The following is a 26,570-nucleotide window of genomic DNA, read 5'->3' as shown; positions in this document are numbered from 1 at the left end:
ACCTTAAGCAGCTATATTAGAACTGCAATAATTATAATTCTCATTTCTCATATAATTGTCCTTTCATGAGCAAAGTATGAGTGCTTTTACTTTTTTCTTTTCTTTTTTGCTTGTGGGAACTGTTCTGAAATACATTTGATTGTCACCATTCACATAGAATATTAACCATTAGATACTACACTAACAATAGGTGTCATTAAGGTAACTAGTATGGTTTATTCAAGGATTCTTAATTTATTATCATGTCAGTTAATTCTTAGAAGAACAATTGTATGAAGTTAATATTTTACTGGGGCCCACACAATACTTGAAAACAGCTTCATAGTTCATAATCATTAATGTATTTTGAATGTCAATGGTCTACTGAATTTCACAAGCTACAGGTATCACAAAAATGCTTTTAAATAGTATGACACAAGAACTATCATAAAAGCATTGACATTTCTGAAGCATTATAAAGTGTTACACAGTACCCCTTCGGGCATTTTGTGGGCTCCCTAATACCCCCAAAGGCCCTGTTTGCAACATGCTATAAAATTATCTTTACATTCAAGGTCCAAGTGCATCCCCACATGATATTAATTTTACTCAGTTTCAAGGCACAGATTCTAATTTGGGTGAATGTTGCTACTGTTCAAATGAAGGCCATTGCACGGTTATTATAACTGCAGCTGTTTAATATCCCTTAGCACCACAATACAAGTGTCTGAGAAAGGCGGTAATGGTTTGTTTATTTGCATGTTTTGATATGCCTTGTAGACCATAAGGCTGGAGTGAGATCCCAATGCTGGCCCATCTGTTAAATATAAATGACAAACTGAATGCTGCTTTACACGCCAGAGGACAGTTTGACCTGTTTCCCAAATCAGATATTTTTCTACATTTGATTATTTGCATAAATGTACAGTTGGGGTTATTTGTGGTATTGAATAGTAGCCCTACACGTTAGTCTTCAACACTTAATGCACAATGGATATTAAAGTTCAAATAAAGGGAATGGCTCTCAGAAAAGCAAACTGAAAGACCACATATTCTAAATCAACATATACAAATACAAAATCACAATCATACCCAGCTAGACACAAAATATCTGCTGCAATGGTACATAGCAAAAAATAGTGTTAGAATTATTTGAAAGTTATCCTGTACAAGTAAATTGTCAGGTTAGAAAGCTTCGTTCGCAAGCTTTGAAAATTCCTTTGAAATTATTTAATACGTTAAATACACCACTTCCTTCCATCAAATGCATCACAATGCAGGGGAATAATGTTACTAGTATACATCTGATGTTAAATGTAAATCTCTTAAAGGCTATGGTAAGCCAAGAGTAAAAGGCTCAACTTGATTAATAGGAACACTAAGCAAGGCTCAAAGTGATGTAAACAAGAAGCTGTAGATGAACACAGATCAAATACTTCGCAGCCTTAAACTTGTTCAGGATCTTATAAGGTGCGGTGCTCAGGTGTCATCCAAGTTTAGCAGATGCGTGGTAAGGGCATGCCTCTTACTGTTCACCAAATCACCAAATCTTCCCTCTGAAAATACATTCATTTAACATGCAATCGATGGCCTTGGACTCTGTGTTCTTCTTCAGGGGAACACCCTGTCGCCTTCAGAAAACATCATTCACCATACAGAGAGTTTCATGACATTAAAATAAGATAAAAATAAGACAGATTTCACCCTCTCCCTGTAGTGCATTTATATATATTGCTGCACTATGTAAGTACTGTGTCAGAGTTTGCACTTCACTGTCTCTTTGGTCTGTTCCACAGTGCATAGATGTGGTTCCAAAGGCCGCCACCAGTGTGGTAGAATTCCACTTTTTAGTCTCTTGTCCATTTTCATTTACTGCAAGTTTCTATGTGACCAACGGAGGCCTTCTTCCAGTACTCCAGAATTCCAGCTCAGTGGTCGATCTGTCCAGGTCAAATCCATGGTGTCCCAAACCACAGAACTGCACCTTTGCAATGCTTTACATTTAAGTCCTATTTAGAAATATTTCTGTAATTTGACATCATCAAAAAAAGCTACTGTACACCATTATATCCACATGATACCCAGACTGAGGCAGTTTAAGAAAGACAATATCCATTATCTGTAAAGTTCAATAGAAAAAAAGCTGTATAACTGACAATACCAAAATATCAATCTCCCTTTTCAATTACATCCAATTACAGGGCACAAGAAAAGATATGTCTGCAAAAAACAAAATAAGCTTATTTCTCAGTAATCATAAAGCCAACCCCAGTGGCTTCAATGAACCTGATTATGTCCCTTAAATACTTGTGAAAATACAACCATTTCAGTGGTGTAACAAGAAAGAGTAATACATGGACAGGCAGGAAATTAACATATTTTTTTCCCATACCCCCTACCTCCTCCATACCAAACTTTATAACCTGATAAAAACTTAGGTCACTCAAAAGACTCAGAATTTTTGTGTAATGTGTTAGCATTTGAAGATCTTGGGCCAGCATATTGCACATGCTCATTGGCTGCTCATGCAGTAGTTTGGCATTGGTACTAAGCCACCGGTCAGTGGAATATGGGTCTGGTTTCCGGATGCCACCGCTCATGATTCGGTTGCCTTAGACAGTGCTGGTCTGGCCCACTGTCACCGGCTCGTCGTCATCACTCAGGTCCAGTCGGAGATTGTCCAGTGTCTGTCTCACCGACAGGGTCTCATTCCGCCTACACACAGAACATGTGTCACTTTCTGTCTGGCTGTGCGCCCTGGCCAAATTTCATTACGGCTGCACAAAACTGGAACACACTGCTGCTGAAAGCCGTCTATCAAATCTTGACTTATTGCATCACCGGAGTTTAGTAAAGCCCCTCAAACCAAAACCAAAATAAAAAAACATGCTTCAGCATTCTCCTGTGACTGAAGCACTTTTACGTGAGTGTGAGTGTGTGTGTGTGTCCGTGCACGTGCGTGTGTGCTTGTGTGCATGTGTCCGTGCACGTGCGTGTGTGCTTGTGTGCGTGTGTGCGTGCATGTGTGTGTGTGTACGTAGACTCACTTCATCTTCAGATGCTGGTCCAGCAGCTGTCTCTGCAGACGGGCGTTGGCCTCCCGCTCCTCGGCCAGCTCCCTCACAGTGTGCCGGTGCTGCGTCTCCTTACGGCTCGCCTCCTCCTCCACCTCATTCAGCTGCCGCTTCAGAGAGCGGATCCGCTGGGCCATCTACAGGCAAGGCACAGGGTTCAGAGGTCACTTTCTCACTCTCACTTTAATTAAATACTGTAATTTCATACAGTTTCCAACTGGAGAAAACAATTAAATGCAGAATCAATTGTTTCCAGCAAGAAAGGAGTGAGAAAAATGGCAACCTACAGTAAGCTCTCTATCTCCACCTTGTGGTGCACGGCTGGTTTTCTTACCAGTTCCTTCTGCTCATTGGCAAGCCTGTGTTCCTCCTCCATCTGCTCTGTCAGCTCACCGATCTTCCTCTCGAGCTTCCCAATGTTGTTTGAAAGCACCATTTTATTCCTGCCAATGTACAGCGCAGCGATTTTACCGTGATTCACAAAAATGGCATTTAACTCAAAACTGCACAGTTTGGGCATGCAGGTATAGTAATGCTAAAAGAGAAAACCATGAATGGGAGGAGAATGACTATTAACTACTAATGGTGGGAGCATGACATGTACAATTAACCATGTTGTTTTACAATGATATAAATGAATTGGCAACTTTTCTGAAAAACTGGCAAAAACTGACCATACAAAGGCATCCAAGGGTGCTGTCTTTAAAATCCTCAATATACATTTTATATCTATTTGGTGATGGAAAATCATTTTTAGTTGCCCAGTTGAAACTTAGAGTCAGAGAAAGTGTATTTTGGAATGATCAAATCCACACCAAGCAGGTTTACTGGTCAGCGTGAGGTGCTCTAAACTAATTCTGGTAGCCTCGAGCATTGTTGAGATGGTGCATTTCTCTCTATTTTTACGAAGCCTTTAAGATTTAAGATTTGGTCAATCCTCACTGACCTCTCCTCAGTCCGGAGGCTGTTCTCCAGCTCCTTGGCCTTGTTCTCAGCCCTGGTAATGACATCTTCCTGGACCCTGGTGCTCTGGAGCTCCTGCACCTCCACACGCAGGTCTCGGATCTGTAACACAGCACGAACAGGATGCTCCATCAGAACTCAACACAACCATTACACATCCCACATGACACCTTTGCCAGCAGTAGTTGGCAAAAACTGTTCACATTAACTTTCTTTTAAATCTCAGGCTGTGACTCATACATTTGCCACATATACAACATTGATTATACTGTACTGTATATCTGAAGCAGATGGTATCATGGACAAAATGTAATCTTGAGGACAAAATAAGGTCTATTATTTATTTTAACGCAATGCATGGGGATATGTGTTCTGCAAGCAAGCAACTGGGATGTTAACAGTATGTTACATTAATAACATCAATTCTCAATTATTGTTTTTTGGCATTCCTCAAGTGATCAGTGAGTCACAAAGTTACAGTTATCACTATGCCAGGAGTGTAAAAACAGAAAAAACTGTTCTTTCTAAATGATATATGGCGGCTCCAGCCTGACAGTTACTGGATCTGAAATATTGAAAAATGCGAATCCATTTTCAATATATACCAGGATGGGTGTAATTATTCAATGTATTAAATTACACACTCAGACGTAAAATATGCAGATATAGGAGGTTCTAAATCCGTACTTATCAGTATCTACATGTGGTTGACCTTCGGTAGGAAGCGTACCTGTCTCTCCAGGACAGCCTTCTCACAGTCCTGCTGCTCTGTCAAGTCTTTCATCTGTAACAGCTTCAGCTGCAGTTGTTCAGTCTATAAAGCATATAGACACAGTCAGGATAAGGGTAGTAAAATAATAAGCCATGTTTCCCAGAGATATGCCTGTGTATAGCTACTGACTGAGGCTTCAGATGAACAGAATTTACATTAGCGAGAAAAGGACAATGGCTACGTTTGTGAATTTGTGATATGATTTTATTACAGCTCACATGACCAGGCTTATTTAAATTACTTTTGGAAGCTTGCTTCTCCAAAATGGCTCATTTCTCTCCCTTTGAATTTAACGTCTCAAAATGAGGTGATCCGGATGTCCAGATGATGTGCTCTTTTGAAAGCCTCCATTTTGTTTGTTTTTTTGAGTTTACTAAATGCTTGGGGCTCTCCAGTGTATTATGAGTGATGTTTTTGTACGTAGTGGAGCTGCTGGGGGAGGCGGGGTGGGACTCGCTCACCTGCTCAATGGCCCTCTTGTGCTTGCTCGCCCACCTCTGCTCGTTGTCGTGCATTTCTTCCAGGTCGCTCTCCAGGTCGATCATCCTTTCCTGTTACACAAACAGCACGGTGGGACACCTGTGCACCGCTCTTACAGTAACTTAGGCATGTCGACAATGTTTCAGAGGGCTCAGTGTCATCTCTTTACAGAAAGAAACTTGCGGTATTCTTTCCATATGAACCATATTTGTCCAAGAATATATCATTTTTTCAAGAGTAACATTTTATATGGGTGTCAGTTTTTCTACTAAGGGGTTTGTCTACAAAGTGTTTTAAAGTGATTTACTTGTTATTTGTGATTTTTTATAAATGTAGGGTCATGTACTGGGGTTTAGTCCATGAACACTTTCCCTTCCATTGGTATGAATGTGGCCTCTGGTTTGTCTCGCTGTAGAGACACTTTCCCTTCCATTGGTATGAATGTGGCCTCTGGTTTTGTCTCCCTGTGGAGAGCAGGTGGCGGGGGCAGTACCTGGGCTTGTTTGAGCTGCTTCACCAGGTCGTCTTTGGACTGGCCCATGGTCTGCATCTCCATGCGGAGGTCCTCCAGCGTCCTCTCGGCCTGCTTGCACTGAAGCTGCGCACGCTCCCTCAGCTGGATCTCCTCCTCCAGAGTACGCTCCTTATCAAACAGCTTCCCAGAGACCTGCACACACACAGACAGGGATAGCACCTTGCTGAACAGAAATTCTTATATTTTTTATTTCCCCCACCTAAATTGTGCAAACTTATACATCTGCTCATCAACTGCAGTAATTTAGGATGGGTAGGAATCAAGAATACAACAGCAGCACCCCACCCCTCATTTGACACCACACCCTTCTGTTTAGTAATCCAGTTCCTCAGCCATTATTCTAGAGTGGTGTCTGTCCCAGTAATGATGTGCGCGGCCACAATGGGAACACTGTGGGAAGTGGGGGTGATCGCGTACCTCTCCCTGCAGCCTGTTGACGGTCTCCCGAAGCTTCTGAGTCTCCACGTTCTTCTCCAGCAGAGTCTCCTCCAGCTCCTCCACCCTGGACACCAAGTCATGCTTCAGTTTCTCTTGCAGGTTCATCTCGGATGTCGCCTGGTTGGAAATCTGCATGGCCTCCGATAGCTGTCAGACACATGGCACTGTCACACACAGGAACTCTCTCTCTCCACAGGTGGACAGTTAGGTAGCATAGATGTCCTCCTACAGTAAAAAGGCCTAAATACTTTTCTACAGTAGGGAGGTGGGCATCCAGTTGCCTCTCTTCAAGTGTAACATACCGACTAATTAAGCTGCTTCGACTTCTTGAATTTACATTTTTGGTTGATTTCAGGACTGGGAATACATAATCAAGTTGAACTTAATTTAATTTTCATTTTGAGGTCACCGCTTCGTGAAACGAGGCATTTCTGTCTGGCTAAATCTGTAGTTAAACCAAATTAAATCTATTAATTAACTATTGCCCCTGTGTAAGTAAACAAAAATAAGACTCTTCAAAGGAAATATTTCTCATTGCAAAAACACTGCAATAAGAATGCACCAGACTCATTTCCATGAGTGTTTTCTGAAGATATTGCATTGCACTGCCCCAAATTGTCTCACATTGCTCCAATTTCATTGATTTAGTCAATATTTTTTTCTTAAAATGGCAAAACATTTGGAAACACTTTAGAAAAAGTTTACACTAATTGACATGTACTAATGCATTCATTAATGTGAATTAATTAACTAATGCACATGCAAAGCACAAACCACAGTATAAACTTAGCAACTCTATTATTGTGTATAAGGATAGCACAATACAACAGCAGTTACATTTTTAATGCTTTGTTAATGAATCAGTTAATGAGTTGGTCATGTGGGTCCATTAAAAGGTTTTAACCCCTTTTATCTAATAAATTAAAGGCTCTACCAATCTGTCTATTACTACTGTTAATGGTTCTTAATGTTGGGATCTGATTTCCCCTATGACAATGTGTATCACCCCCTGTGCACTTACACTAACTAATCACTGTGTTTTCAATTATGTGTGTGCACATTGAACCGTTGTCGATTGCTCATATATATATTTTGTTGTTATGAATGTGTATGTTGTGTTTATGAAAATGAAAACAATTTACTGTCGCTCTGATTTCTAACTGTGGACCTTGGTGCGAGAGTTCTGGACAATGACACTCATTGTATTCATTTACGCACACCCAGACTGGCAATAGAGAGAGATAAACAACAATTAACAATCTATCTTCATCCGGATAGCATGAATGCTAACAAACAAATGCACACCTATGCGTGGCTTTAAACACCCACTCCACTAATAACAGCACATCATTGCTACCTCATTGTATTGTGCTCATTGGATTATATTTGCAGCTCTATTAACAACGCCCTCTCTTCTCGCACCTCTCCCCCCAGCTTCATTCTTATGAATCGGCCATTAAGAGCCCCCTTGTGCCCAGGCTGTTTCTGCACCCTATCTGCCACCCCTCATCAAGGCCCTGAACAGGAAGGGTGGGAGTACAGGAGATACTAGGTGCAGCTGTCCAGTGAAGAAGATCAGAACTAGCAAGGTGTTTTAAATACAAAATGACAGCGAAGTACTAAGCATAATCGCCTGACAACGTGATGTGTAACAAACCACTGTTATCCTGACCAACCAGATTTACAGACTTCATATAAAAAAGTCTGATTGAGATAATTAGCATCTTGAGCAGAACATTGATTCTCTGACATTTCTGTCTTCTCCCTAGCTCCCAAATCTCTGTGGCTACAGCCTTGGCTCTCTCTCCCCTTCCTCCTTCCAGTTCCTCACTCAGTACTTTAGTTAATGAGTCGTGCATGTCAGTTAATGCATAATTCATTCAAATTAATACATACCTTATTCTAAGGCATTACCATTTTATTGGATTAAAATGAGATGCTTTAGACCAACAATAATCTTAAAATGGGAAAGTACAACTTTAATGCAGGTGAGGGGTGTGAATATTTAACAGTACTATAAACCTTTTAAAGTATCAGCTGAACAGGATCAGGACACTTTAGATTCATTTGATTTTATGATGTAATGAACACACAAATCTGTATACGTACCTCTAACTCCAGGCGTGCCACGGTGTTGGTCAGGTCTGCTGTTTTCTTGTCCCGGATCTCTTGGTCTATACTCTGCTGCTCTAGCTCCCGTTCTGCAAGCCATAGCTTTTCGGAAAGCATCTGAATATGCTCCGTCTGTTTCTCCAAAGCATCCTGCAAGGAAGAAGGCCTGCCATTATCACCAGCATTCCTGATCACCGAGCAAAATGTCACCAATCGCATGCATGCAGACTAGGGATCTGCCTGTGGTCAGCCTCTGCACTAGACCATCACCGCTTGGTCAGCTTGCTGAGCTGTACTTCGTGGGAACCATTTTAAGTCGGAGCAGATGACCTCTGTCACCAGAGTAGATAATGCTGTTGATCCAAAATACATTGATCACTGTACCTCAGAATCCCGTATTTTGATCTGTAGAGACTGCTGCAGGTAGTTGAAGGCGTATTCCTGAGTGTTGGCTTCCACCATCACCTCTCTGGCTTCTTTCATCTCTGCCTGTGACACAACAAGAGCGCAAAGTTCACATGGTGTATGTAGTCAGAGACACTACCGTGGGAGAAGGCTGGAAAGACGGTTGAGTTGTCTGTTACATGTAGCCTATTTTGGGACTGGGGTCTTTGGGGTTAGATTTTGGATATAGGGATTTTTGTACCATGGCACCTCAATGTTTCCATAAACCTGTTTTGCTTTAATTAATTTTAGCCAGAAATACAGCACCATCATAATGATGCACTATTTACTGTAATTAGAGAAATGACATTTATGGTGGGACTATGGCCAGTGACCTAATGGACTATAATAGTCTATAGTGATTCATAAAAGATCTTAAGCCGAATAATAAAAAATAAAAAATAAAACAATTTATTGATATTTTTCTATGTTAAAGTATTTAAAGCAACGGTTGGAATTCTTCTTGGATGCATTTGCTTTTACATAGAAGACTGTCTTCTGACCAGCCCTGTAATTTCACCATGTACTGCTGGCAGGGCCTACCTCTACATAATCAGCTGGATTTTAATGTGTATCTACTGATGTACCAGAGCCATTACGATCTGCAGAACTGAATGAGAGGTTGTTTCCTGTGAAATGCAGCAGAGGGAGAGAGCACAATGCCACACCTCCAGCTGTCTGAGGTGGTCGGTCTTCATCTGGATCTCTCTCTGCAGCTCCACCATAGTCTCCCTCGTTCTCTTCATCTCTATCTGCAGCTGGGCGTTGGTGCGCAGCAGGTCCTCGTTGTTCACCAGCAGGTTCCTCATCTCGAAGCGGATCTGGTTTCTCTCCTTCTCCATCTCAACGCTCTCTGCCTCCAGGAACTGGTTCCTCTGTGTGCAGAAGGGCATAGGAAATGTGATCAAAACAAAGACCAAAACTTAACTTCCAAATCTGCCGATTTCAACAGACTGGATTTCATCAGACAGATCTACTACAGTTATTGAATGTTGAATGTTGTGTTGTTCTTGAAGTTGCACAGAATACCCAGAGTTTAAATTAAACAACCTCTCGCAACTAAACAATTAAAGAGCCTAATCAAACCTCATAAAAGAAGTATTTTACTGAAATGCTTTGAAATGGGCAATACTTAATTTGATTCTGATTACACTGACAGTATCTGCAGGTAAATGTGAGAATGTTCTTTGAAGCTCAGACCTTCTGACAGGCATCCAGCTGCTTGGTGAGCTCCTCAATGAAGTCCCGCCTGTTGGGAACACCTGGCCGCATGACCTGAACATTGGGCGCGACCTGGAAGAGCGGGAAACAGATCATACAACAGCACTGTTGAGAGAGCAGGAAAGCATGCTTGTGATATGCTGGTCTCCAAATTGAACTAACCAAACAAAGAATGACCACAAGCACAGGCAGTACTGTACACTGCATTACATTACATTACAAGCATTTAGCATACACTCTTATTCAGAGCGACTTACACAACTTTTACACAGCATTTTACATTGTATACATTTAGATATATACTGAAGCAATGCAGTATATATCCAGCTCAAGGGTACAACGGCAGTGTCCTACCCGGGAATCGAACCTATGACCGTGCTTCACTGCCTCTCGACAGGTAAGGCCTCACCTCACGCCTTCGCAGGGTATCGTAGGCGGAGAAGCGCTGGCGGGGGGCGCCGGCCCCGGGGGTGTGCACCGGGCTGCTGCTCCTGCTGCTGTAGTAAAGGTTGATCTCAGACGTGGCTGGAGAAAGGACATCCTAGAACGAAAAAGGTCAAGGGTGTCTTCTCTATATTTTTGAACTGACACATGCGCAAGCTGAAAGTCTAAAAGACACTGACTGTGACTGACACTGACTCTCGAAATGTGTATGGACTGTATGTATATCTGCCCAATGCACACATTTACTACAAGCTGCAATGATGCCTAATGGTGTAAGGACATAAGATACCTTTTCACAAGAAAACTACGTGCCTAGTGTACCACATCAGCTACTATTCAAAATCCATGATTGATTCTCTCGGGGGTGATCATTAAAAACAGACTGGAATGAAACGATTAAGTGAAAAACATTCAAGCAGGCATTACCTTAAACTCTGACACTCTGTGACTGGGGTTAAAATCAATGGTTGAGTTTGTGTAGGGACTGTTGAACACTCTGGGTGGACTGTCAAAACCACCCACCTGAAACAAAGAAACAAGCATTTCATATTTCCTGTCCAAAGGTATAATGCATGCAGCATTTTATACTTTATTTATACAAGCGACATATTTAAGCATAAATGCAAAATGAAGTGCTGTCAAACAGACTGCACACAAATTCAAAGCACTACATAAATGCATAGTCTGAGGCAGCTGAGTTATGGAGCTCTGAATTTGCCACATTAAGGCAGTTCAGTTGTCAGAAAAAAAATGGCCATGGAGGTTTTTGACCCATTTGAATATTGGGCCTACACTCCACATACTCTCTGAGGGTAATTATAGCTGTGTGATAACCTGGTCACCTCTAGGTCCCCGTGCTCCCGCACTCACCCGGTCCGACATGGTGTCCCAATCCCGCGATGCCAGAGACTCCAGGGAGCCGCGGTAGTTTGTCCCAGATCTGGAGCTGTTGCTCTCCCAGCGGGAGGTCCTGGACCCGTTCTCTCCCGTCGGTCCGTCCGTATCCCGGGAACCGTTCGCCATCACATCGGAGCTGAGGAACAGCTGATATTTGGGGTTCTGGCTGGGTTTGGGGGTTGATGGCGTGTCCAAAAAGGGACTTTCTGGCTGCTTGCTGGCATCAAAGCTTGATTCCTAGAGGATTATAACACATCAAATAGGATATTAGTTCCATAACTAGAGCAATACCATACCAACAGTGCTGAATGGTGTCTTTTGATCATGCCGTATGTTGCACTGGGAGAAATTTCCAATGCGAAAAACAGCAGGTGAACCACACTGAACACGACGTGTGGCGGCACATGCCGTGCCAAACAGGAATAGTCAGAGACACAGTATAGACACACAGCAGGCACATAGCAACCTGCAAATTATCATTCATGCAGAAATCTCGATGAACACCTTTTGCAGGGCTTGTGCAGGTCATCAGACCAAGCGAGATGTGAAAATCAAACACTCACATTCAAAATTCACACCCCTGAATTGGCAAAGAGAGGGGCCCCTACTTGGGAGGAGGGTTAATCGAGGCTGTGATTGCAGTTAGTGTACACCGGATGGGTGACAAGGACAAGGAACAAACAGACCATGCAGGTGGATTTCCGTGCAGAGCACACTGACCAAAAACAGGCAAGTGATGGTGCAGGGTCTTACTCCGGTCCATCACAAAAGGACTTACCGAACCTGCCCCATTAACAGTCACCGATCCATTGAGGAGCCCCCCCTTGTTCTCAGAAATGCTCTTGAAGGTGCAGTCTGTTGGGGCCTGGGGAAGCACAGAGGCCTGTTCCTTTTGGGATTGAGCTTCCTCTACAGGCCGCGTCAACCTCGTAGAGGGTAAAGGGCCCTGTCCAGCGGTCTCTTCCCCGTCCCCGCTACTTAAAGAGACGGCGCTTGTATCCACCGTTATCTTGGGCACTTCGGGTAATGCAGAGCTTAAATCGCTCTCCTCCACGCGCGTCCCACTTCCGCGCCGAGCAGCGGGAGGCTCGGTCGGGGGCGAGGCGGCGGACCTCGCCGGGGACGCCTGCTCGCTCTCGGAACCAGAGAACTTCTGGATCAGATCTTTGACGCTGCTCGCCCTTTTCAGGTTGGATCTCGCCACCAGAGGGACCGTCCTGTTTCTTTTCCCGGCCCCGGCTCGGTCCTCAGTTCTGGTGACGGTCTTTCCGTTAGCGTGTATGAGCTTCCAGGGCGTAGGAGACGTCGGCGATACGGGAGAACGCCCGTTAAAGAGACCGATGAAGCGCTCCATGCTGCTTCCCGACCCTCCTTTAGCCTCCTTGCGGATGGCTCCCTAGGAGAAAATGAGCTTGCATTTCAGCAATAGCACTATGGGAAAAGGGAACAGTGGGCATGCTGAGGACGTCTGTGCCCTTTACTCTCCTTTCTGTGCTGCCAAATTCCCTACACTTTTTTCCACTGTGGAACAAGTGTGGGGATTTTTTTTTTTGCTGATTGAAATTTGGGTTTCAGAGGACAACATGCCATTTCTGAAATCTGTGTGAAACAGCTAAAGACAAAGAGCATTCACAGATTTCCTAGTTAAAAAAAATAAATAAATCAAAGTTCAGGGAGAAGAAAGGCAAGCCCAGTGCTTAACTGGTATTGTGGCTGCCAAATTCACCAACTGCTATGCAACACATTCAGGTTACAAAAAATAAAAGTAGACGAACAAAAAAAAACAAACAAAAAAAAGACAACCTTAATGCCTTGTCTAGACGTGGGAACTTGTGAATGAGGATACCACAGGACTCCCACTCACAAAAGCATGTTTATGCTCCCAACAGTCGGAATTCAGCCGTGATATAAAAACAGCCCAGGAATGTCCCAGAGTCTGAGACTGTCTGACCTCACAAACCAGACACACAGTGTTTATGTGCCCTCTATGAGACCAAGTCGGCTCCTCAGATACAATCTCTTATCAGCAGAGCCCATGTGGTAGACAGAGATGCACGCTTGCTGATGCACGGGATAAAGTCTGCATGTTGCCTCTGTGTTTGAGGATGGAAATATGACACGCTCTGTACCGATCACTGTGTGACACTATTTTACCGCTATTCATGCAGGTTACAGGCCATTTGACTTTCCAAAGACAGGCCGGTTATGTTAAAAGCACAACAAAGTCATACTGTACCTGCCATTTAAATCATTTTATATGTTTAGTTCAGGAAGTCTTAGCAATTCTGGACGTTCACCCATCACAAATAGCATTTGGAAATCAATATCAATTACACCACACTTGGACAATGGCACTCTTTGTTAGTGCAACATGGCTATCATAAAGGGGATGAATGATAAAAAATTGTAATGGTGTGTTTAAGTCTCTTTTAATTATGACTGAGCCACCAAGAGCTGAAACCTATAATCGGGCCGATCACGTGGAAGGCTGGACCCAATGACCATGTTCCTGTGCCTAATGTAATTGCATTATCACATATTTTCCATACTTAGGGGGATTACAGTCAAAAAAGCGACAAATTCAAATTACATAAGCCTCCTTCCTCTCTCTGGCAGGTTATGTTTAATTAATGAGATGACTGTCGTATTTACGTTCCGGGTTTACCCAGGCATGCGAAAGTAGGCCCAAAGCACAGCTGTAAAATGCAGCGGAGGTACATTTAAAAAAGAGCGGCACTCCTTCAGATGTCAATCCCTATTGAGAGCACTCAACATCTGGGCGTTCATCTAAAAGGTAACCTCCTCTCCACCCCTTCACCCCCCCACCCTAACATGTTAAGAAACATTAGAGTTCCAACAGACAAGAGTGACAAAAATGAATAAACTTCCAATTTAGCCAAAAACTAAAAACCAAGCTCCAATTAATGATCAAATGCGATTATGCTAATGCTCGTTATATAAATGAACTGGACGGTGTCCAGGAGCTGATTAGCGGCCTGAGAGATTTGGAAAGGGAATGGCGGTGCTAAGCCTGGACCTCACCCCTCATTCTCCACCAGCGAGCGCTCCGCTGGTGGAACAAGCCATGCCTCTCCCAGAATTAGGCTTGGCGGCAATCACTCTCTTCCTTTAAGGCTATTGTGGGAATAATCGGTTAATCTAAAAATCATTCTTAATCACATATGAGCTCATTGGCATTTGCTCATCCTTTTCAACAGTATGACCAGCTTTGGCTGTTCGACACACTTTTGGAAGGATAGTGGAATTATCGTAACAAAACAAAAAGAGTAGAAATGAGAAATTCAGATTACGTTCTGAATTAAACCATAACTCGGCAGAGCAGCACCCCATAAAGGACTGTTAATTATCAAGAATTACAGGCTTAACGGCACCTTGGAGCTACTAGATGCCTGTTGCTATGCCAACGGTATGCAGTCAACACAGAAACAGAGGTAGGTGTTGACGCTCGGGTAGGGAGGGGCAGAAAGGTCCCAGACACGAGTGCGGGTCATGCTAGCCCATGCGGTGGGTTCATGCCTGTCTGCAGGCTGCTGGCCCACACCCAATCTGGGCTGAGTCACCCAGGGAAGAGCAGTTCAGTACATCTGTCTCAATCCCACGGCTCCTCAGCGCTGCCTATCGACGGGCTCCCCCCCCCAAAGCCATTTCCACAGAGCGACGGCAGACAGCCCGCGGCTTCAGATAGGGGGGCATCGCGCGCGGAAAGAGAACGGGGGCGCAAATCCTCCGCGGCTCACCGGGGGAACATATGGTGGGGAGTCTGAAACACGGCCTGACCCAGATCCGCCGTGACACGAGCCGTATGTGTGTGTTTGTGCATTTAAAAAAAAGAAAAAAAAAACAACATAAAAACTAATTCTACTTAGTTCTGCCTGTCATCATCTGAATGTTTCCACTTATTGTCTACATTGTATGCTTGCAAAGAAGAAAATAATTTTGAATAAAATATGCACAATATGTTCGCAAGCCACGCCTTAAAAAAAAAACAGACACATCGGCAGTCTAGCTTAGCTCAGTGGAGTGACAAGATGGCGGAATGAAACCACAGTGTCTGCATTCTTCCTTGACTTGTGACTGTAAACAAAGACAGAGCTTCTGTTGCCTTCAAGCTGAATGAAGTATATGAGTGTACAGCCTCAGCAAAGCCAATACGAGAAAATATTGAACTGTGGTTGATGCGCCTTCTCTACACAAGACGAAAACATTCTGGAATATTCCGCCCAAAGCAATATGCTACACAATATGTTCTGTAGCCTTCTGTGTAAGTGATGTTCACTTCCCTCTTTTCCAACCACAAAAAAGTGACTTATTTATTACATACCTTCCAGTCAGTACTGGTGGGTTCTGAATACATCCCAGAATGCTTTTTTTTTTTCATCAAAATCAGGTAACACGGTATTAATGATAGGGTACACATGCACTATTTTTGGGGACATCATTTTACTGCTAGTTGGGTGACAGCTGTTTTCTCTGCAATCAAAACTCGCTTTTCACATGTTGAATGTAAAACCACAGATTATTTTCTCCACCCACAATTCTAACCCAATTTATTTTGTATGATAGTGAGGAAACGGACCCAGGATCAACGTTTGTTGAAATGGAAGTGCAACGTGGCAAAGGGACGCAGCTGAGGAGATGGACGAGATGAACAGAACACTCTATTTGAAAAATAATACCTGGTTATTGTCATTTATGGATGCACAGGATTGGCCTGTTCACTGAGGAACACATGTCATCTGCATTGAAGAGCACATCCAGTCTATTGTGATTGTGAACTTAAAGAAAAAAGAATCTGTCTGAGTCACCCAGTAAACAATGTAAATATTCTTCCTTTTGAAGTCTGTACTGGATGTAGGCTCTCCTCAGAGAGTAAATAATGGTGAGGTTGGGCGATGGCTCGGTGGTTCTTCCCTGTGGGGAGTATGAGGAAGATCACACTGACAAGGATTACCTTATTGTTCTCCTGCGTGCGCTCCTTCTCCGCCTCCATCCCATTGGACATTTTGTCAGAGAAGTCCTGCAGACGTTGAGTCTCCTCCTGGTACCTCTGCAGGTCCTCACCCAGCATCAGCTGCAGGGCGTTCAGCCCCTCCTCCTGAAACTTGAGTGCCTCCGCCTGCTCCGCCCGCCTCCTAACGTTCTCCTGGAGCTCCCTGTGCACCCGCACCAGCGCCTGCCCGCAAAACACACCCTCCAGTCAGGCCACACTCCCTCCGGCAGCCCCGCCCACTGGCCCGTGCAGCTGAATGGACTCGGTGGAAATGTTCAAGCAGCAGTCAGCTTCGGGTGACTCACAGTGCTGTCCTCAGTGCTCGGAGTTCCCTGCAATAAGGCCTCAGTCTCAGCCTGCTGGGTCTCGAGGTCTCTCAGCTCAGAGTTCAGCAGGTCCTGCTGGTGTCTCACCTCTGTCAGCCTGAAACGCACAATAGCAAGCTCTCAAAACATGTTTCTTAACACACACTCATGCACGCACATATGCACGCACGCAAGCATGCGCACACACACACATGCACACACACACTTGCTGCCATTTGACAAGTGTGCGGCGAGTTCCTGCATTGTAAAGGTCACTGTTCCCTGCCATTGCCTCCCTGTGCTTCATACACTGCAGATAAGTCTGTCGTCTCTTTGGTACGAATGAAATAAGCTCCAGATACCAGTGTCAGTCATACGTGTTGACTTCCTGAACCAGTTTGTCATTTCAGCCACACTGTTGACAGAGGGACCCAGAGAACAACCCATTCCGGAAGAACGATGGCAGGTATTTAATCGGGTGCATATCAGGTAAATGGTTAATCATTTCCACCGTGAAGAAAACTCTGTCAGGGTGCACATTTCAAGCAGAACAAAAAAAACTGTTTAAAATAAAACTATAGAATTAGTCCTTTAATCGTTCACCACTAGAGGGTGGTATTCAATAATCTAGATTAAAGGCCAACAAAGTTAAACAGAATGCCATACACAGAGTCGCCTGTCAAAGCATTAACAGCAATGGCAGTGTCACATGTCAAGCAACAATGCAGTGCAAATGTAAAAGTACATTTGTGTGTGTGTATTTTTTAATTTATAGAGGTGTCGAACTTTGTCACAAATAAAAAAATAAATACAGACAACTCAGATAAAACTACATGGTGCTATGACAGTGTCACATTACCGGAACAAAAGAAGACATAATTATGAGCACATGCAATTCAAGGTGATGATGACATTTACCAGCAGTCTAGGGAGTATCCAGCACTGCATCAGGCCTGCACTTGCCCACTCCTCGGATCTTTGCCATAACTACCTTACCAACCGGGAAACCGTTACTGTAAATACAACAACACCTCTTTCGGGAAAACTTTGCTGATATCCTGTGAAATTCTTGAGAAATCCTGAGAACTCAATCTGAAAAAACCTTTTGCAGTTCAATTTGTTGATGATTATGTATTCATTATTCATTTAAAAGCTAAACCAACCAAACCTATCTGATATATAATGTAATTAATGTTTTTCTTCTTCTGCGGTAATAGTCAATCTGAAAAAACGTCTATAACGTATAACAATACTCTACCTTTCTCCCTCAATGGTGTTTAATTTTGAGGGAGTCACAAACTCACCCATAGCGATGGGTGAGGCTAGATTATTTATCTTAATTTCAGGATTAATTTTCAGCATTATCAGAGGTACTATTATGTATACATTTATAGTCAAAGTACAGTTTCTGAAGAAAGAGTGTCTTTTAACATGCATTCACTGCAAAATTGCAGAGACATGTATATACTTAACTAATTGGGGTAGCAGTGTAGCACTGTAGTAATGATTAGGGAACTGAGCTGGTAACTCAAAGGTTGCGGGTTCAATTTTTCACAGTTACTGCTGTTGTACCTGTGAGCAAGGTACTTAATCTGAATGGCTTCAGTTAAAATAAATAAATAAATAAATAAATATTCAGCTGTATAAATTGATTGTTAGTCACTGGATAAAAGTGTCTGCTAAATGCTAAAACCATTTATTTAAATTGCATCCACTACGCACTCCTTGCTAAGTGCTCCCCCATTTTGTGTCTCCCAAATGGTTTCCAGCTGCATCCTGCGCCCTTTCATTGCATAACATCTGGAGAGCTCCTGTGGACGTTACCTACCTACAATCGCTGTAGCCTACCTGACAACACATAGCAAGCTCACAAATATATTTTTCTAGATATAGGCAGTGGTCATTCAGTCATAACCAAACTCTAACCCTGTTGGCATTCTACAGCACAAGTGCCCTCTGGAGCCAAGTGTCCTTTTAATATGTACACATTACTGCAGGCAGACATACTCCCTCAGAAGTACAGCATGAAAAACATTGAGCACAGACAACATTGCCTGTGTCGCACAGTCATCACAACACAGCCCCTTTCTATTACAGCTGGTTGAATTCACAAGTGTCCTCCATAGAAGATAAACCATGTCCTCTCTCAAGCGCACTGCTATTGGAAAAGCTAGAGCTCATTCCAGTACACATTCTTCAACAGGTTTGTCCAGCTGCCTCCGAGTCACATGTGTCTCTATGTACATCCCATTCCCCTCTGTCTTCAAAAGAGCAGCACTAATACCTCCCTGATGGGTTATCCCAGTCAGTCTGTAGGACAGCTACTTTTACTCTACTGTGATGATGACACAGTAAACTCATACATCTGCCCATATTGCAGGATTGCAGCAGTTTAATTAGAAATGTCTGAAAATACAACCACAATCATCATTTCCTCATTCATTTTTATAGATTCAGTCAATGATACGTTTATGTAAATAATTAGCAGCAAATATAAAATGCACAACCCTGCAGAAAGTAATGTCCGCATGAGGCCAGATACAAGCTTTTAGGGAAAGCGTTCGACATAATTTAATGATTGCAAATGAAAATTTGTACCATGGTTGTCATTGTGTGAGACCTTCTCAGACTAAGTGCTCAGTTAGAACGCGTCAGTGAAAATCTCTGTACATCTGGTAAAGGGATAAAGCAGAGCTTATGCTACCCTTCATTAACTTTTTATAAAGCGGTTTTATATTTGTCGTCTTCCATCATACATTCAGTGAAATATTAGCTCCAAATCACATACTGCCAGTCAGATAAATGATTCAATTTTGAAAGTACTGATTGGGCACATGCCGGAGAATGACTTTGATAGGTCTGCTGCACATCTGATGGGCAGTACCAATGACAGTCCCACTTAGGCAAAGTACGCACATTACAACTGCATTGCATGAGGGTTTAGGAATATGAATTTAACATCAAACAAGAGAGCTTATGCACTGCAAATGTAGACCGCATGGCACTGTCAAAGAGAAGCACTGGCAATTATGAATTATATCGCACATATTATGAATACTATTTCAACTGCCTGACTATTACAGATATTGTAAATATTTACCAATATATTATTAGGCTCCGCTAAGGCCACGTTTTAAAAACAGCAAAAATAGACAAACAATTCCTTCTAGATTAAATACATATGGCCAAGAGATACATGTTTTAAGATGAAATTGACAGACAAGATGTTTTACGTGATTGTCTTAAACTTTTAGTTGTGTTTAAAGTTCTGTGTGCCTTCAGGCCCAAACTAATAGTCCTTTATCACAAATGGCTTTGTGTGGTAGAAAAGCCCTCCAATTACACTGACATGGTATCATATATCCTCATAACACAGCGTGAACAAAATATAAGCTTTAAAGTTCACAGAGTTGGCAGAGTGCAATGCACAGATGCTGAACCAGTAAATAAGATGTCATAGATGATAAATAATGAGACTATTAATTGCATATTGTCGATACGAGAGTGCAGTACCCAATATGTGTGCCAGCACAAGGCTTCAAAGCATTGCATCTTGGTCTATCAACGCTCAACATCTGCTGAGAACAGGTCCCTTCAAGTTATACGTGTGAAATAAAGGACCAATGTCATTAGGAATCTGCATACTTCACACAGAGTATTAAGGGCAACATACACTTTGTGTGTGCTCCAAAGATGGGGGTTTAGAGATCGTATTCCACAATTTTATTGTTTCGTCATGCGGAGAACAATAAGGAGAATGATTGCGTTCAGTTGAACAAGGCCTCAGCTTGTGTAAACTGCAATAACCAACTCTGCGGTGATGGATGGAGACCGGCTTTGAACCTGAGAGGGTGGATCACATTACCACAATGAGTCTGGAAAGATGTTTCACGCTTGTTTTGCAATGAGACCAAGCTGTAAGCCAAAGTTCCTGACATTTACATGCATCATTTAAGGGTTCTTAAATGTCAGTTTATGCCATTAAAACTCCTATCAACAATGGGGCTGGCATAGAATCAATAAATCTAACTTCACATATACAGGAAGTGAATGGATAGAGAACTGCCTCAGTAAATGAGGTGCAGCAAGTACATGCAAAGCAGAGACTACCACAATTAAGCAAACAGCATCCCAGCATGCATAGGGCCGTGTATAATACTGCAGGACAGGTCTGGTTGTCTAGCTAGGTTCTAAGAGGAGAGATCGGTATCCTTGAATGAGGCGTGACTGCTGGGCTGCATTTGGTGGGAGCTTGAATGCTCCTGATTGTTCGACTGACTGATGTTGCATGAGCAACTGTGTCCAAGGTCATGTCAGTGTGGAACGTCGAGGGCAGGGCATCATCATCAGCCAAAGGCAACAGCTTATGCTTCAGAATTATGATGCTTGAGCATCCATTGGAAATGAAAGACTAAACAAATCTGCTGACCTGGGCCCGATCTCCCAATTTAATAAAAAAAAGGCTGTGGGCTAACACCAACACCCAATGTTAAGTGACTTTACATTGGTGCTTCCATTTCTTAGTTAACTCCCTGTAGGCATAAATCAAACAAAATTAAACAAAAAATATAGGTGTATGGAATCAGTCAGCATTTAAAATCATTGTAATTGCAAGTGGTTAACTGGAAATGCTTGACACACCTTTAACTGTGTTTTTGTACGGTGCTCTGCTTTCTGTTTGCTTATGATCGGAAAAATGCCCAAATCTATCTCTGTGAGCACAGGCAATATTTTTAGAATGAATAATTAAAAAAATGATATGAATTCAGGAAGGGGAAGCTGGTTTACTACACATACATTACAGGAAATGCCATAATACTATTATAGCATTTCCTGTAAGCAGAAACAGAAAGTACATTATATAATTTGGAAACTAAGCAAATATTCCTCCAAATGCAGTACTGTATATTTACATTTGCCTCACATGCATTGAGCTGATACTCTTATGCAGAATAACTTTTTACATAGTATCCATTCATATAGCGGTAAATTTACTGAAGCCTGGGAATCGAACCGGCAGCCTTTGAGTTACAAGCTCACTACTCTAAACATTACACTACACTGCCACCCCATATTACAGCATATCGTTATGTGGAGTGAATTTTATTGAATGTTGCAACACCCTTGCCAAAAAATACAACACAGTATATTCAAATAATTTTAATCTGATTGCTACCAATATTTAGTTTCACTCCGATAAGGTGGGTTTTGTCTCAAGAACACTTTGATGTTTGAACTTGGGATGTAAGGAGGCTAAAGGCAATTCTCTTGATGCTGTACTCAAGGGAAGCACAAGAGAACACCTGAAATCATTACAACTTGTCAGAGCACCTGCAAGTCTGTTTACCATCACTGCCCCACCTATAGTTTTGAGAATCTCCTTTAATCCATATTTACCTAAGCCTCGGGCTCCAGGGACCAACACATGTAGATTTAAAACGAAATTAACAGCTCGGTGCTTCAGACATGCAGAGGCAGGTTCTCCTTTGCATTGGCATTTGTGCACAGCTAACTGCTCTTATGCAATAAAGCTCCCACCACTGTTGGGAAGAAGTCCTGAAATAAGCGAGGATCATCAACTTACTGCTGGTGTATTCGGGCGACTTCCTGCTCTGTCCGTCTCTGTAGGTCGCTGAGATGAGATGAGAGCTCTTGGCTCTGGGCAATGTGGCTCCCAAGGCAATCCCTGTGCTCAGAACTCTGTTGGGAGAATAAAGTCTCAGCATTACACACATATACACTGACGTCTTACAGCTTCAGAGTAATTAAACATATATACACTGACGTCTTACAGCTTCAGAATAACTACACATATAAACACGAATGTCTTACAGCTTCAGAATAATTACACTTACATACACGTCTTACAGCTTCAGAGTAATTAAACCTATATGCAGTTACATCTTACAGCTTCAGAATAATTACACATACTGTATACTGTATGCACTAACATCTTACAGCTTCAGAATAATTACACATACTGTATACTGTATGCACTAACATCTTACAGCTTCAGGATAATTAACACATTCACACACTCACATCTTACTGCTCTACAATAATTACACATATATACACTAACATCGTACAGCTTTGGAATAATTACAGATATTTGTAGTCATGTCTTACAGTGACAGAATAATAACACATGCACTTACGTCTTACAGCTTTTCAATAATTACACATATATACACTCACATCTTACAGCTTCGGAATAAAGAGGTCCTCCAGCTGTACACTATACTGTTTGTCAATTAACTCACAGCAGTTACAATGGCAACAAACCTGATTTTATGAAATGTCTGTGGCAAATCTATATGATGATATATTAACCTTCATAAGAAAAAAGGTACATAAAAAGCTTTACTTATCTGACCACGTGCTAGGAAAATGTAGCAGTATATGTAAAGAACACTCACCTATGTGTTTAAATAGAGAATAAGTACAAGACTAAGACTAAGTTTTCTTAGTCATAGACATTTCATCGGTTTTCAGAAACCTCACTTATAATAGGATGACTAATGACTGAAAGGTGTATGACTGCATTTGGGATACACCCAGATGGGTGTGTTGGGTGCACGAAACAGGTAGGCTGTACTACTGTCAATCTGTCCACAGAATTTTCAACTGCTTCCACTATATATATATATATATATATTTCATTCAATGTGTTAATAATTTTAACAAAATACTCAATAATTCTAAAGAACAATGGAAAGAGTTTGAGTATGGATTTAGGAAATAAGCACCAGTATTTACTGTTACCCATGCCTCACTCATTATATTTACATCAAATTTTAAAGTATGCATATACATCTTATGAAAAAGTAGAATTTATCAAAAATGGATTTCAAAAGTATCAAATATCCATTAAAAAGTGTTTTCTCTCAGTGTAACTGAAACACAGTTAACAAGAGAGGTACCCTAGGCTCATACATATCATTAATTCAGGCCTCGCCTCTTGACTCTTTCACACTTGATTGACAGAATGTAATTGGCGTAACATCCTCACCACAATAAACTACTTTGATTCCTGGAAAATATTATCAGGGACTCTAATCCCGGAAATCTGTGACACATTCCCCCCCCCCCCCATTCCACAGTCAACCAGCATCTCAAGCTAAATCATGGATCAGCGAAGGGATTCCCCTGACACAGGACTTCCTTTGTTAGTCAGAGCCCATAGTGATTCATCAGAATGGATAGGTCTCCATCAGAGAGATGACTGAGAGACTTAGGTAAAGGCCTGCAGGTTAAACGTCTAGCCTGATGCCTGGAGGGTGTGTGTGAAACCAGGTCCCCATAACTGCAGATGAGTCTAAGCAAAAGTGTCTAATTACTCAGCCACATCCATCAGATACCTCACAGGGCTTAAATGAGTCTGGGTCTGCTTGAGAGTAGATCACTGAATGTTTACTAGGCATCAATACAGAGAGAAGATCGAACCACAAGAATGAGAAGAAGAGACATTTTTGTGCTCTTCAAGGTACTAATACTGGAAAAAGAAATCTATGCCAGGCATAAGTTGGTTATTTCTGCGTCACTAAGACTGCTTGTCACCTGCTCTTCAGCGGACACAGTCTTCTGGAAGATTTTCACTTTGTTTTCCAGGAGCTGTGTTAGCTGTGCCAGTGAGGGAGGCCAGTCACTCTGTGTGTGTGTGGACTGTGTGGAAACACATAAGTATCACCTCAGCATGCCGTCATAGAACCAAAGGAGGCTGGTTAGCATGACAGTCAAAAACAAAAAGGATTCACAATGTGATGAGTCTTTTTTCTTTAAGAAAAATTAAGAAGTAGTGATTTTTTTTATTAGGCTATAATTTAAATAAAATGAAAAATTTGAATAGATGAGAAGACCATCTATTTGAATTCTGAGAGTGGGAACAATTTAGAAATAACCAAGAGAATAGCACTCTCAGTCCATTAATAGCTCAAACTGAGCTTCTTAGGCAATTAACCACAAAAATAGAGCAGGCAAATGTTCATTGTTGATATAAACTGGTTGTGTAATCAAGCAGCAACAAGATGCTACCTGCAATCAGCCTCATTAGTACAACCATCAAGGGGGGTAGCAGAGCTATGTACACACTGTGCATTAAGGAAGAATTAAGTTAAAATCAAAATCACATTACATGCTTTGTTACCACTAATGATCTAGTCTCCTGACAGCCAATGGGGGGGTGGGGGGATTTCAGAGGCCCTCTGTCACTGGATAGGGCCTAAGATATCCCCACCCCCCTTTTGGGCCTTTGGGGCCCTGGAAAAAAAGCCACACAGAGAGAAAAGGGAGAGGGGCCCAAATAATATTTTTCTAAGGGCCCCCAAAAGTTTGAGGTGAACCCTGCCCATTTGTGGCTGGAGCCTGTCATTTACATCAAGAGTAAAGAGATACCTGGCCACATTAGCCAGTCACAAAAGATAAATCTGTATCATGTTCAATTTCTTTCCATTTGTACATTTTCACAATCTCTGCCCTCCTGAACATTAAATTTGGATGTGTTCAATTCTCATAAATAACATAATTTCAGTAGTAGTTTATGCTGCTGACCAAATCTGATAAATGTAACATCGGATATAACTCTACTGTTAACAGTATACAGTGTGAAAGTCTGAAAATCATTTAAAGAGTATAAATACCCCTTACTGTTTATAAACTGTAATATCCCTTGCCTGACTTAACCAACACAAATCTTCAGGTGTTCACTAGCTTAGGTCTTTTCACTTCATTATGAATGAGAAAATAATTTCTTTTCATTTGAATTACGCAACATTATGGAAAACCGTTCAAACACTTGTTACACTGTCAAGTTAATCTTCTGCTGTTGAAACAGCCTCAAAAGGGTGCTTTGTGTGAATGATAACGACTCAGCTATGTGCCACAAGGCTTGTGTGAATGTTAATGGAACCCTGTCACAGCATATCAGTGTGATAACAGTGTAAAGATGTCACACGAAAACCATTACTGAAAAGTACAAAGGTCGTGTTTACCAAAATCCTTAGCATTTTTGTGACATTTACACGAGAATATTTTCCCAAGAAACATCAGAATTTCTGTGAAGACATGTTCACACTCACATTTAAGGTAAAATTGTCATAGCACACAAATCAATACATTCACTAATAGAATGAACTTACTTTTAAGTTGAAACTTCAAGGAAATTACGAGATTAAAAAGTTCCCCACCAGACATAATATCCAGGAGGTTTCTTAAATGAAAACTGAACCAATGTTTTTGACCTTCCCTGAAAAGGCATTGCAGACATCTACTCCTCCGCATTTCCCACCAGTGCAAGCCCACAGAATCCCCGACCTCTCTTAAAAACACTCTACTTTCTCATTGACATGAAAATAATCCAATGAAATTATATTTGCAAAAAAAGTAAAATACATATTTACATCTAACAACCCACAGTAACAGAAGCAGTACTCACAATTCCACCAGATGAGGCCTCAAAGTCCATGGTGGGAAATACTTAAAAAGGTAAAGATTTTGACCTGACGTTACAGCACAGCTGCTCTTTCTCAGTGACCAGAGTGTTTTGTATTGGTCCTGTTGCCGTGTGACCAAGAGCGGTTAAGCTCTGATGGTCACACAGGGCCAGAGTGGTCAGAATGTGGCCGTCAAAGCGTGTCTACACTGCCTGAGTACACACCTGACCGATCTGTCTCTGCTGGGAGGGGCAGTCCACCAGCTAAGCCAAGCAGGCATCTCCCACTGCTCTGAGTAGTCAGTCTAGTTTCATCATGATCTTTGGAGAGAGTGTTTAATGTTAGACTAGATGAATTCATAATGGCCTTAAGGCTGGAAGGTAATGTAAGGTAATGCCATTTTTATCTGAAGGGGGCTCGTAAAGATAAAACGGCTCCTTTTGTAGAAAAGCTACACTGCAAAC

The 26,570-nt window shown here is 42.0% G+C and overlaps 1 protein-coding gene across 2 annotated transcripts; it reads right to left on the bottom strand.

Moving 5' to 3' along the window:
* Positions 1-109: 109 nt before the first annotated feature.
* On the bottom strand, positions 110-26,298 carry LOC118213409 (cingulin-like). Of its 2 annotated transcripts, XM_035392326.1 has the most exons (21): positions 26,109-26,298; positions 24,236-24,340; positions 22,260-22,375; positions 16,676-16,793; positions 16,332-16,553; positions 12,138-12,755; positions 11,333-11,596; positions 10,889-10,984; positions 10,428-10,559; positions 9,998-10,090; positions 9,466-9,672; positions 8,738-8,842; positions 8,351-8,503; positions 6,221-6,388; positions 5,762-5,935; positions 5,250-5,339; positions 4,747-4,830; positions 4,000-4,118; positions 3,388-3,496; positions 3,027-3,190; positions 110-2,694 (listed from the first exon to the last, which is right to left on the bottom strand). In XM_035392326.1, exons 1-21 carry the CDS (start codon positions 26,136-26,138, stop codon positions 2,592-2,594), a joined length of 3,270 nt encoding a protein of 1,089 aa, XP_035248217.1. In that variant the 5' UTR covers positions 26,139-26,298; the 3' UTR covers positions 110-2,591. The 2 variants fall into 2 exon arrangements, with proteins under 2 accessions (XP_035248217.1, XP_035248218.1); XM_035392327.1 differs by lacking the exon at positions 24,236-24,340 and having other exon boundaries at positions 26,109-26,294.
* Positions 26,299-26,570: the final 272 nt, after the last annotated feature.

Source organism: Anguilla anguilla, chromosome 14 (genome assembly GCF_013347855.1).
Source record: "Anguilla anguilla isolate fAngAng1 chromosome 14, fAngAng1.pri, whole genome shotgun sequence".
Lineage (NCBI taxonomy): Eukaryota > Metazoa > Chordata > Actinopteri > Anguilliformes > Anguillidae > Anguilla > Anguilla anguilla.
The sequence above is the reverse complement of the archived record's forward strand: the minus strand, read 5'-3'. Positions and strand labels throughout refer to the sequence as shown.